Source organism: Eucalyptus grandis, chromosome 1 (genome assembly GCF_016545825.1).
Source record: "Eucalyptus grandis isolate ANBG69807.140 chromosome 1, ASM1654582v1, whole genome shotgun sequence".
NCBI lineage: Eukaryota > Viridiplantae > Streptophyta > Magnoliopsida > Myrtales > Myrtaceae > Eucalyptus > Eucalyptus grandis.
In genome coordinates, this window is record NC_052612.1 from 42,149,315 (window position 1) to 42,162,669 (window position 13,355).

At 41.6% G+C, this 13,355-nt stretch overlaps 2 protein-coding genes and 1 non-coding gene across 3 annotated transcripts; 1 reads left to right on the forward strand and 2 right to left on the reverse strand.

Moving 5' to 3' along the window:
• Window positions 1–2,211: 2,211 nt before the first annotated feature.
• On the reverse strand, window positions 2,212–8,699 carry LOC104443925 (hydroxymethylglutaryl-CoA lyase, mitochondrial). The gene is given in 10 exon segments (XM_010057483.3): window positions 2,212–2,914; window positions 2,916–3,106; window positions 4,033–4,148; window positions 5,107–5,243; window positions 6,402–6,565; window positions 6,653–6,733; window positions 7,186–7,365; window positions 7,513–7,705; window positions 8,201–8,481; window positions 8,635–8,699. Coding segments are annotated over 9 exon segments (1,359 nt in total). The 5' UTR covers window positions 8,443–8,481; window positions 8,635–8,699; the 3' UTR covers window positions 2,212–2,859.
• A 190-nt stretch (window positions 8,700–8,889) lies between these two features.
• LOC120289077 lies at window positions 8,890–8,992 on the forward strand. Its single transcript, XR_005547031.1, has one exon. It is a non-coding gene; the product is annotated as a U6 spliceosomal RNA (small nuclear RNA).
• A 537-nt stretch (window positions 8,993–9,529) lies between these two features.
• Window positions 9,530–12,054, reverse strand: LOC104443933 (3-oxoacyl-[acyl-carrier-protein] reductase FabG). Its single transcript, XM_010057495.3, has 3 exons — window positions 11,621–12,054; window positions 10,369–10,598; window positions 9,530–10,066 (listed from the first exon to the last, which is right to left on the reverse strand). The coding sequence occupies exons 1-3, from the start codon at window positions 11,958–11,960 to the stop codon at window positions 9,788–9,790; spliced, it is 849 nt and encodes a 282-aa protein (XP_010055797.1). The 5' UTR covers window positions 11,961–12,054; the 3' UTR covers window positions 9,530–9,787.
• Window positions 12,055–13,355: the final 1,301 nt, after the last annotated feature.

The following is a 13,355-nucleotide window of genomic DNA, read 5'->3' on the forward strand; positions in this document are numbered from 1 at the left end:
ATTGGAATCAACCGATTGATACTTTTGGTGGTTTTCTTCTGAGGAACACTTGTGCAATACTGAGAACAAAGTGCTTGTGCGCTTGACGAGTATAACTTGAAGGAATAGGCACGCGCACTACCAGTGCTTTTGCACTGGTGAGTTGGGCGGTGGTTGTGGTGTGTTATTCATCATTGATGAAGCAGAAAGAGCTATAAGGCTCTTTTATCCTCGGTCTTTAGTGGGCAAGAGCGTGTGTCGCTGTTGTACTGCATTCTCATTCCACATAGCAATCTTTTGATTTACAATACGTGGAATCAGACAGTATTGTCTTCTTCGATCTTGTTTCGAGTTAGATTAGTTTTAAAGAACGCTGGGGTTTTTAGAAGTAAGTTGAGTCATGGGAAAACTGTTCACTCTACTCATTTCTAACAATTGTTTTCAAATGCGCAGCCAACCCATTCCCAAAACAAATCAACTTTATGATAGGATAACGATATTACAAGTGTTATAACTTTTGTACAGTACTCACTTAAGTAACATAACTTTTTTTTTCTGACCATTAGAGTTTCAGAATTTTTTAAAAAGCGTTCACTTGAATGTCATAACTTTTAATTAATTCTTTAAATGTTATATTTCTTTTAGAAAAGTTCACTCAAGTGCCAAAAACCAAAATGGCATGACATTTGTGGTAAACATTTCTAAAATGTTATACCACTCGAGTAGTAGGAAAAAAAAATTATGGCATTAAGTGAACGTCATATATAAGTAACGTCACTCAAATGATTGAAAAAAAGAAGATTACAATACTTAAGTAAGCGTCACGACACGTGAATGTGTACAAAAATTATGAACGTCGTACAAAAATTAAAACACTCGGGTGTCCTTTTCCCGCCTTACGAGAAGAGCTTGAAGGATGTCGCAAGATGTTGCCAAAAGGAAAAAAATGGAGTCAAAGCTGTACACTCGATACATAATGTTCACGGGACGAAGAAAGAACGGTACGCAAATTAATGAAAGGTGAATGTGATTGAACCATCTCCAGCTGAGAGAACAGGGACCAATCATGCAGCACGAGACATTACTCTCGTCTCTGCGGGTAAAGCTCCGATTGATTCCAGGTCTCTTAAACGTTGAGATATGTCTTTCGATGCATGAACGAAATTCGGGTCCCTGGAAAGCAGACGCGGCCACAAATACATTTAATGGGTTTGTGTTTTCTTGGACGGTTGCGGGGACTAGAACTGAGACTCCAAGCTCTGGCTACGGCAGCAGGTGCAGGTGCAGGTGCAGGTGAGCAGAGACTGGCTTCCATCTGTCAATTCTCATTTATAACGAGACCTGGACAAAAGCCCAAACCATGCATGCAGTGTAAATTAGATTCCAACGCGAGTTTCTGCTAGGGAGAACCCCTGGCCTTTTGCCGCTTGAGCTTTCAGGAGGGCAATCTTTTTGGTTAATGGTCGGTCCATGACCGGTAGCAACACTCCTGTTTCGCAGCTGTAGCTGTTATGGAGAAGATACTTAGAACACCGTCTCTACGGTCGCTCTAAGATTTCCGTATAGCCATGTGTGCGAAACCTGACTAGGAATGTTACTAGTGGGAGAAGTCTCCCTGATTACCATAAGACCATGTTAGCAAGTTAACAACAAATCTTGAGAATCCTTCGCATCACTCAAGAATGTAAAGCAAATAATCTCTCTTGCGCGTGCGAAAAAATCAAAAGTAGATCTAAAATATGAAATTATTTGCACTTGACGGTAAGAAAGCACTTTCTTTCCTTGTTAAGAAATGGGTAAACACCAAATATGCTGGGATAAACTACTTGGTCTGAGTTCTTACGAACTCCATTAAGATAAAATAGAGAAGTCCTTTTTTTTTCTTTTTTTTCGTATTATTTAAATATAATGTGGTAAAATACTTAAAGAAGCCCTGGGGGGCCTGGATTCTCCATCAATTAATTAGACAGACCTGATGGCAGTACACTCGATAAAAGCTTCCCTCAAACCCCGGTCCCAAAAGCCCCCAAAAGCGTGCGCCAGAACAGAGAGGGAAGTCTACCCTCAAGAGGCTACGAGACCCCAGAATGTATTATGAACCACTCATAATTCCACTGCAACGTCGATTCTCTGCTCTTTCGAGATATCAATTAGCCATCAAGACATAATTGACAAGACTACGTACGGCATGGCATGTGTAGGGATTTTGTTAATGAATGTCTCAAGTCGCTATTTTAGCAACTCATTAAGGATATTTCATAATTCTCAAGGTTCTGACCGTCTTGCATTACACATAATCAATGCTTTGAAACTATGAAGCTTTCCTAACTGGTCGCAAGGGACACTAGTCAACTAAATTCTTTGGAAAATGTTCTTCAAGGCTAGAAAGCGGAAGTCCTCCATTATCGCATCCTCGCATTCACCGACGGTCTTCTGCCTCCCTTACCCAAGTTCCTCAGGGCCAACTACCGCCGAAGGACAAGTTCTCAGAACTTTAAAAGCGGTGTTTAATGCAGTCATCGTTTCGGTCCATTTCCCATGTTGTAGATCACCAACCTTTCTCCGATCCACCAACCAATCCGACATTCTCATCAATACTCCTTTCCACTAACACCTTTTGCTGCTTTTGAGGCAGTAACATGCAGGAGCTCTCTCTCTCTCTCTCTCTCTCTCTCGCTGTCTCTCCAAATCAAAGCTTAGAGCAGACTAGTCCGAGTATTTTAAATAATACAAGAGAGAGAGGTGTTGGGGAAACAGTCCATGCCAGAATAGAAATTTAAATGAAATGGGGAATTTGCCCCTGCTTTATGTATCGCAGTACAGTTATCGCAGCTCGAATTTTGAAAGTGAACAATGTATGTGTCGGCTTTCTCGAGTACCTTAAAGCTTAGACACATGAGCTGTGCTTGTGCTTAGGGCAGTTGCGGTCTTCGAATGATGGACGTTCCAGATGCTTACAGATGAAATCCCCAGCTAACATGACCTTCCCAAGGTCCACATTGGTTTTCACTCCAAGTCCATTAAGCATGTAAACAACATCCTCCGTTGCAACATTCCCAGTTGCACCTTTAGCATATGGACAACCCCCAAGGCCGGCGACTGATGAATCTACTGTTGCAATACCCATCTGTGCGTAAATGGAAAAATATGATCAATTAATTCCTATTTCTGAAACGATAGCTAAGAAATACAGTGGATTTAAATAAACATGTCTTATTATCGTTAGACTAGATGCAGAATCAAATCAATTACTCAGCTTTAAGCACTTAAAGAAAAGGGCGGAGATACAAATTGTGTATTTTAAACTCTCCCATAAAGAAAGGCTGATATGACAATGAATATTAAATCCTATCATGTCTAAACTACAAATTGGAGTTTAAGAAATGCAAGTATGATAAATCAAACACGAGGACCTCTGAATCATTATCGAGCTAAGCCTAAAAGTGATTGCCCCAAAAGATGGTGAAGCGTAAGCATGATGCCTTTGCAGGCACACATTGATGAGAAAAGGGAGGAATTTGAGTTTGACTGCATAATTATACCTGCCTTAAACTAACCTTTTAATTTCAAATAGTAAGCACATACAGATGCCATCAAGTATGAAGTCGAGTGACTTGAATTGTTTAATTTTTTAGTTGACTGATAACCATTTCGTCCTAAAAGTTACGGCAATTTTATTTCATTCTTATGTTGGCTTACCTTTCTTTCAAGCTCAGTCAATTTGAACACAGTTTTGGTATTGAACAATTATCACGGCAAGGCAGAAAAAATTAGCTGGCCTGCACTTGAAGGTACTGAATTTCTTCGCTTGAAAATTGAAAAGACGTGTACAGCAGCTTTCAAAGATGCAGCCTTTCACAACTTGTAAGACAATTGAATATACATTCGAACTATCAGTCACCAAGCTATTTTGAAGTTGACTGGAGAAAAAGTGGTTTATTAATGATTTCACTGACAGGTATGCGGACATCTGTTAAATCAAAACTCAACCTCCTAAGTTTCTAAATAATTCAAGAAGATATCATGAACTCAATTTCTTCAAAATTTGCTTACCTGTAAGGATGCTAAAATATTTGAAAGAGCCTGTCCATAAGTATCGTGAAAATGAACAGCTAGCTTATCAACAGGGACAACATTCATAACAGCTTCAAGCATTGGGACCACAGTACCTAAATTGTCAAAGAAGATCAAAACCAAGTAAGAGGTCAAAGTAAGTAGAACATAGGAATAAGAATAATTTAAGCCCCCCATGGAGGGGCTCCATGCGGAAAGAAAATGCAAAGAAAATACCCCATATCTTAAATTTTCCCCCCTCTTCCTACTCACTCAAATGATGAATTTTACAAAACTTTCCATTCAAATCTTCTTTTCCCCCATTATTTACCAAATATAGCATTAATGGCAGTTCAACATACTAGTCACCTAGAAAGTCCTTTTCTAAATCTAATCATCCTTCATATTAACTGTCCATTCACCCATTGGTCCCAGCACAATATTATAATCTTAATATTCTAAAGTGGCATATCTAACCAATGGCTCGGGCAGTCAAGTAGAGAAAACAAAATTTTCCTCCCTAAAATCCACGATGCTGCCTGTTGATTTAACCACACTCCGATCAACACTTAACATTATATGCCCATATTACTGGCACACGTTTTTCATAAGGCTTGAGATTAATGATGCAGACATCAGCAGCTTTACAAAGAGACAGAAAATATGGAAAAATGTTCATTTATTTTGAGAAATAATGTGATCCCGCTATTGCTGGAACTAGGGCATAAGCAGAGTCATAGAGATGCTCCCTGATCATTCAGACATGACAATCTCAGCCTCCAAACATAAGACAGAATAGTATGGGGGGCAGATTTAGATGGATGAAATGTCACTGATCAGCCCCTTCTCTTTTCATTCACATGTTACTTGCTAAACAAAGATCCGAAAATGCTAATCAACAGTACTACAGAATACATAGAAACAAGAAAGCTCATCTTTTGTTCCACTGAAAGAATATAGAGATAATAACAACTCCTCTGCGATGGCCAATAAAAGGTGCCATTGTATGAGTTAGAATATTAGACTGTTTCAAAAGTTCTTTTGCAAAAATAGAGCAGATAAATTAAGTATTACCAGGAGTACCAACGCCGATCGTATCTCCTAGAGATATTTCAGAGCAACCCATATCATAAAGTTTTTCTGCCACATAAGCGACTTTTGTTGGAGGTACCTTTCCTTCCACTGGACAACCCACAACACACGATATGTATCTGAAAATGAAATATTAAATCAGTCACATCCCACTTGCAAAAGAAGAAACAGCCGAACCAGTATATTGGAGAATTTGGACCATATGCATGTAAGTAAGAATTATTGTTTGCAATTCTCGTAATTTGACAAGGCATTCCCTACTTTTAAGAAATTAAGTCACATTATTAGTTGGCACACCAAGTAGCAGTATGCGTCCTCCATATCTGTTAGGATAATCACTGTTCACACTAGTGGAATTTAGTATGTTGATTGCTCAAAATTACTCTTGCAAACTGTTGGAGGCCTCACCCTATTTCTTGACTTGCCTCCTTCACACACAATCACCATCTTTCATGACTTTACCATTCCCTCTCTTCTACATGTCTTTGAGAGTCCACCAACATTGTGAATGAGGATAATGGGGACTTGATCTCATCAATCCAAGGATGTCCAGAGTGATTTTTAAAAAGCAGCTACAAAGTGTGATTTTCCATGTAATTCTATATAGCTAGCAGAATTGTTCTTTAGAATTCCATCTTGCCCTCATAGGAGAAATTAATTTAGCCAAAATGAGACAGTTGTTTTGCGATGCATTAAATATCACAAGCATGAAAAGAAAGTTTTTTTTTTTGGTAAAGAAGCATGAAAAGAAAGTTTATCCAGTCTAAAGTGGAGAAATAAGATAACTGTACAGAACTATGAAGTGTGATCACTAACATATATACTGTACCACCAAAATGGTCAACAATGAAAAGAGAAGTACTTCTGGCCATGCCTATGTGAAGGCCAGGATCAAGAAAAGCAATTACACTGTGTAGAGAGGCTCAAGTATGATATGTAACTTATAAATCCATAAATTCATTGGTTTACATCTATAATATCAAAAGCAGTTCTAATAATTTTCTTAAATACCCAATGCCACCACAAGATGTGCTATTTATGTGACTAGAGTTGTGACTAGAGTTGTGCCTAAGTTACATAACAAAAGTGCTATGTCCTTGAACAAACAATTGTTTCCTAAAACAACATGAATGACAGCAGATTAAACCATATCAACATCCTATCTCTCTGGTTTTCAGTTCCAAAAGGGATCATTTTAATAGAAAATATTCACTTGGCAAAAAAAATGAGACAACTTCTCTTCTCTGAAGATTAGTAGTCTAAGTGAAAAGACATACCCACGGATAGGAACTGAGGCCTTCTCAGCTGCAAGTGAAACATCATGATAACGCTTAAGACTCTCTTCTATGCTGCAATTTATATTTGACTTCGAAAAAGATTCTGAAGCAGAAGCAAAGATGGCCACTTCCTTGGCTCCTGCTGCAACTGCAGCTTCAAATCCCTGAAAGAATGTGAAATTTTTCATCATGCCAGATGATTGCATATGCTGAGACATAAACTTCGTTACTAAATACTCAACTATACTTACCTTAAGATTAGGAGTTAATACAGGAAATCTAGCACCTTCAACATTTCGAATTGCTTCCATAACATCCTTTGCATCTCCTAGCTGCTCAATCACAATAAAGTTCATGATGGTAGCACTTTATATTGCAATATGGTTCAACTAATGAAACGTAAGAAAATTTAGACCAGAAATAAGCATAAAAGGAATACAAAAGTTCCAACAGGACAACAATAAAAATTGATTAAACTCGCTCTACCTCATTAACCAAGACTTAGAAAGTGGATATGATAATATGGCAGGAGATGGCTCTTCACTCAATGTAGCACACATCCTCACTACTCCTAAACGTTATGTATTTTATTATTTTTCTATCTCAAGGACATGCGTAATTTTTCTCATCCAATTATTCAAAAGTAGGATGATAATTTACAAATATCACAGACGGAGGAAATTCATTGCATGGGAAAGAGAATAAAAACAACTATCTAAACCATTAATAAAGAACACTTCAGAACAAAACAAGGTGCCAGACTTCTACAAGAGAGGTTGACTACCTGCGGCACCCATTTTGGTGAGACAAAACTCGTGGCCTCAACAACAGGCAAACCTGAAGAGACTAGCATTTTTATCAACCCAACCTTTACTTTGGTAGGCACAATTTCCTTCTCATTTTGCAATCCATCCCTCGGACCAACTTCTACAATCTTCACATACCTTGGAATGCTTCCTAAAAGCTGCAATACAAAAAGATTGATGTCATGACTTATTATATAAAGGAGAACAAACAAGATACGCACCAACGAAACCATACAAATACAAAAATAACATGCGCCGGCAACAAATCAAAATGCTGAAAGATACAATTTGTTGCACGGTTGCACCTTACCGCCCTCCCTTGTATTCTTCTCAACACAATGGCTAGTATAATCACAAGTTGATAAATACCGTGCATCACAAACACTGTCGTTATTTGTAGCCTTAAGGTCCCAACCCAAACTGCCACGTGTCCGATTGAATAACGTATTCCGTAACCTAATGCTTGAGTACCTACTCGAAGGTACCGAGTATCCCTGACTGCAGAAATTCAAGCATCCAGCGTAAGCATGAAGACGATCTATTCATTAAACCAGCCTCATGATATCCAAAACAACGTAAGAAAAGTGGCAACAATTAATGCCTTGTAAACCAGACAGATTTATCATTTTATCATTTAAAACCATTCATCCAGCCATAACTCAGTCACAATAGAACAGCCGACACGCCCAACCCATTCGCATGCCAACAAGAAAACGAACTAGAACCGGACCTACGCAACGTCTAAAAGACACGGTTCCATGGAAATAGAACAACCCCAGATGTTCAAGGGGAGGAAAAGGTCAACAAGACAACAAATTTCAGAGGCAATATGATTTCTCCACACGATCGTGCCCAAAGAATCTCAAAATCTCCCGTAGCACATAGGCAAAGCATTTGCAAGCAAAACGAGATTACTAAGCAGCAATTTCTAAGCAGCAATTTCAGACAGACAAAGCAATCTTCCGAATGAGCTAAAGTCTACTCGTCGCGTACTCGCTGCCGCGCCGCGGATAGCGAATGCCACCCTCGCCGGCGCCATCTCCAGCTCCGACTTCATCAGCCGCGGATGCGCCGGAGCTGGAATAAGACCTCTCCGGCGTATCACCCCCCCGAGCGCCCGACGCCGCGCCGATAAACGCGAGAGCTCCTCTCGCGTCGCACTTCCGCGACACCGCCTCGCGACCAGACAGCGCGCCGCGCCGCGAGACCTCGTCCAGAGCCCTCCGCGTCAGCATCGGACCGCGGTCGCACCGGCCAGCTCCCACAAGAGTCACCTGTTCCAACGAGGCGGAAGTTCGTCAGCGATCGAAGCGGACGCCGCGGAAAGGAAAATCGAAACCGGTGGAAGATCGAACGAGGAATCCGAATCCGACGATCAACGAAGCCGGAAGAAGATGCATGCGCTCGAGTTCGTTAGAGGCACCAACCCCGATCGACGGAGCTTCGTTCCCGACGATCCTTCCGACGGTGTTGCGGAAATAAGAATGGCGAGCGACGATGACGTGAGAAAGAGAAACGGATAAGACCCAAGGATTTGGAAAGATTGATATGGGCCGCGAGTGGCAGGAAAGGCCCGCCGGCCCAATAAGCGGAGCGTGGGCTTTGGAGTTACGAGAAGTCCCACATCGCCAGGTCAACGGAAACTAGACGGTTTTTATGTCGATGGAGGAGCGTAAGAGTCCGTCTCTTAGGAGACATCCGATAAAATTGGAACGATACAGAGAAGATTAGCATGGCCCCTGCGCAAGGATGACACGCACAAATCGAGAAATGGTCCAAATTTTTTTGTCCTTTTTACTACTTGGCTTCAATTTTCATTTAGAGTGATTTCGGCTTATTTCTCTTCTACTCCCCTTTCTTTCTAATTTGGCTTCGATTTTCAAGTAAAAAGTGATTTTGGCTTCTGGCTGATCAATAAATTACAGATGATGTTGCTTACTAAATTGAAATGTGGCTAATCTAACAATTGTATCTCCTACTTGGCTTCAATTTTCATTTAGAATGATTTCAGCTTATTTTTCTTTTACTCCTCTTTCTTTCTAATTTGGCTTCGATTTTCAATTAAAAAGTGATTTTGGCTTCTGAGGGATGATGTTGCTTACTAAACTGAAATGTGGCTAATCTAACAATTGTATCTCCTTCACAGTGAGCAACCATGAAAGACTGGCCTCTTCATCTATATATGTCAATAATCGGTGTACTCTTTTTCCAAGAAGACATGCCCTGTTTTTGAAAAACTTATCATCGCATCAATTAGCAAAAGAAGTCGCTTTAGGCGCCAGATTTTATATGACTACTGCGCATAACTTTCCATGCCAGGCCTTGGATTGAAGTTTCACTCATTCAACTGCAGAGACCAAAAGGACATATAGTCAGGGTTGTGCTCATCTCCTTAGAATCACAACCTAATGTTATAGCAGAACTCAAATGACCGAGGCTAGATTATTCATTATTAACACATAAGCAACACTTCAACACAGTAGAACTAAGAACACTACGATCCTGCAGCAAAGCAACTCTGCTACTCTGTTCGGGATGCCCTCGCCACACGGAGAAGTACCCATGTTGTCAGTTGACCTTTCATAGTGAAGAGAAAATAGGAACTCCTGGCAAGGTGGCCCCCGCATCAACGATGAAAATGTTGCCCGTGATGTACTCCGAGGAGTCGTGGATTAAGTAGCGGATGAGCGTAGTCAACGCCGGATCAGAGGTCCCGTATGTTCTCAGAGGGACGGTTTTCTCAGCCACATTATTCAGCCAGTCTCTTTGCATGAGACCCTGTGTGATCTCGGATTTGAAAAGTCCTGGTGAAATTGAGTTCACTCTAATTTTGTACTCCCCAAGTTCCAAGGCCATGACCTGTTATTAACGATATCATCATTTGGTCAAAACTTTGTTCCCGTTATCTCGAGGAATCTAGACAACCACGTGAAACCCACAAACCAAGCTCAAAGCAATAGAAAGTTTGTAGGATACAGAAAGGAGTCTTGTGACTCTATTCATGGAACAACTACCTTTGCCAAAAGCTTAAAGCAGATGTTTGCAGCCAGTAATTCTATTATAAAAGAGAAAACTTGATTTTCATATGTATAGCTGAAATTTACTCAATCAGAAAGCAAATGACTTGACTGCCTGCCATCTTAAATTAAAGTTATCATTACCTTTGTCATGGTATTTAGGGCTGCCTTTGAAGAAGTATATGCAACACCCCCAGGAAGTTGTCCTCGATTAAGACCAGCGATAGAGGAGATATTGACAATGGATCCTCCCTGGTGAGCATCACGCATGCGTATGCACACATATTTTGACACCAGCCATGATCCTGTCAGGTTCGTCTTGAAAGTATGATTCCATTCCTCCTCAGACAATTCTAGTGGAGATTTTACAGATCCTGGGTTGCAAGAAAGAATGATCATTCCATACACTATTCCAGTATTTGGATAATAAAATGACTAACAAAGCACATTTAAAGAAAAAGGCATCTAATTAGAAGAGTGGAACAAGCAAGAGAGAGTATGCAGTGATCATGCTGAATTGCAAGTATGTACCGCCCCACAACAAATTGCAAAGAATTTTCTTTCACTTATAGATGCAAACTTCAATTGGCAGGAGAAGCATGTGAAGCATGTGAATCCCACAAAAGATGCCTGCTGTGGACTTAGAAAAATGAAGGTGCTGAGAAGTAAGAGACAAAAAATGGTCATTAACACTTGTCGAGCAAAGAAGATGCAACTATTTGATTGATTGACTCCAGACACAGGCGAAAGACCATCCCTAAGCTGAACATACTCAAAAACCAGCATATTCAATCAAAATTGAAGGCTGTTTAATTTTATAGTATCCGCAATACTCCAAAGCACCATGAGTCATCAGTCCAGGAGGCATCTGAAAAAGCGTAAGCATCAAATGCTCTGCTTTTAAATAATCTTGTGCTTGATACGCAGCTGCGCAATACGTTCTCCTCTAAATGCTTACTTGGGCCAACTGAGGACTCACACGAGTCAGTAAATTGCTCAAGGAAGAGATTCAAAAAATGATCTTTCTTAAGGACTCGAACAATAATCATTATCACAATAATGATATCACAGGAAAGGTGGGATCTTTTCCTTATTCTCTACTCGCAAATCAAACACCAATTCAGTCTAAAGCTCAAATTCGAGCACTCCGACAGCTTCAACAACGAAAGGCACGATGTCAAATCAAACACACTGATTCAAATTGCGGCAGAAACCGCTGCAGCCATCCACTAATTCAACTTAAACCGAAAATTGTGTTCAGGTGAAATTCCTCAAACACATAACGATAAGACAAGCCAGTATCACGTCAGCCTCCTCCTCAATTTCAGCAACTAATCAGCACGAAATAAACATGGCGAAACCGAAAGTCGAAACAGGTGAGCAGGAATAGCATTACCGCGAACCCCAGCGTTGTTAATTAGCGCATCGATGCGCCCGAACGCATCCCAAGCGCTCCCCACGGACCTCTCGATGGCGGCCCCGCCGGCCGCGATGTCGAGCTCCACGGCCACGGCCCTCCGGCCGCCCGTGGGGGCCGGCGATCCGATGCCGTCGATCTCGCCGCAGAGGGACTGGAGCCGATCGACGCGGCGGGCGGCGGCGACGACGCGGCAGCCGGCCCGGGCCAGGTCGAGGCAGAACTCGCGGCCGAGGCCGGAGGAGGCGCCGGTGACCATCACCACCTTGTCGCGGAGGTCGCGCCACGGCTCGAGGTGGCCGGCCGCCGGAGATGCCATTTCGCGAGCGGCCCTTTCCTTGCTTTGCAGGATCTGCGACGAAGAGAAGGGAAACGACAATGGCGGGGAAGTTGGCTCGTGGGTGATGATGATGATGACCAAGTTTTGGTTGGGATGGGTTGACTTGTGGTTGACGGTGCGTTTGTTCGCGTCCCGGTTTAAAAGTTGTTCCAGGAACAGAAATCCCGGTTTAAAAGTTGTTAACAAAAAATAGAAAAAAGTGTTTCTGTTTGAGGAACAATTTTTGAAAAAAAAACGCGTTTGGTAAACTTATTCATTAAATAAAAATAAACAAACACGTTTGGTAAATTTATATAATTTTTTTATTTCTTTTATTTTTTCTATTTTTTCTTTTTTTTTCCTTTTTTTTTTTTTTTTTTTCCTTTTTTTTTTTTTCTTCTTTTGGCCGGTCGCCGGCCTCGGCCATGGCCGGTGACCAGCCGACGAGGGCCGGCGGCCTCGCCGGGCCACCGCCAAGCGACGCCGACTCGCCCGATCCGGCGAGGCCGAGCTCGCCCAACGGCCGGCGAGGCTCGCGCGAGGCGAGGCTCGCCCGGCCGCTTAGCGAGCTCGGCCTCGCCGGATCTGGGCGAGCTCGAGCTCGCCTAGCCAAGGCGAGGCCGACCCTCACCCGGCCTACGGCGAGCTCGGCCTCGGCCGGGGACGGCGAGGGCGGCAAGCCTCGCCGTGGCCGGGCGAGGCCGCGCCCTCGTCGGCCGATCGCCCCATGGCCGAGGCCGGCGACCGCGAAAGAAAAAGAAGAAGAAAATAAAATGTGTTTCTCAAATGTGTTTGAAATAAGAAACACAAATTTTGTGTTTCTTATTTATGTTTCTTTTTTGTTCCTTAACAAAAAAAGAACAAAAAATGAACAGAAATATACCCAAACGCGTTTTGTTTTTTTGTTCCTGAAACAAAAAAAAACAGAAAAAGTGTTTAAAAACAAAAAAAAGAAACATAAACAAACATGCCCTAATCTTTTTCCTTTCTTTAATTTAATTTTTTAGTGCATGGATGGTGGATGCCAATGACATGTTGACCATAATGCCTAAATTTATCGTAAACGGATTAAAAAAACATCAATTTGCATATGACACATTTATAATCTATCGATAAACGCGTTCTAATTGTTTAAATTTCCCTCCAACTAGTTCACACATATCATATATAGTGTAAACTCTTAGGAAGACCTATTTGCACGAGGATTAGACGTGAGGATGTCCCTGGCTCGACTAATCATCTTGAGAATTTGCACCAGCAAAGCCTCTCGAAACTTCAACTTATCTTCTATCTTTTAGATATAACAGTGAAATTGCAGTTTATGTATCAACTCCCATAGTCAACCGATCCGCACTGAGGGAGGATGCTAGCTTACGACCTTGAAAAGCGTCCTTA

Excerpts from the sequence above, each read along its gene's own strand:
- LOC104443933 (XM_010057495.3), bottom strand. The coding sequence starts at position 11,960 with ATGGCATCTCCGGCGGCCGGCCACCTCGAGCCGTGGCGCGACCTCCGC. Across the intron at positions 10,599-11,620 it reads TAACAACGCTGGGGTTCGCG|GATCTGTAAAATCTCCACTA; the intron begins GTAATGCTATTC and ends CTTGCAACCCAG. Across the intron at positions 10,067-10,368 it reads CCCTAAATACCATGACAAAG|GTCATGGCCTTGGAACTTGG; the intron begins GTAATGATAACT and ends CGTTAATAACAG.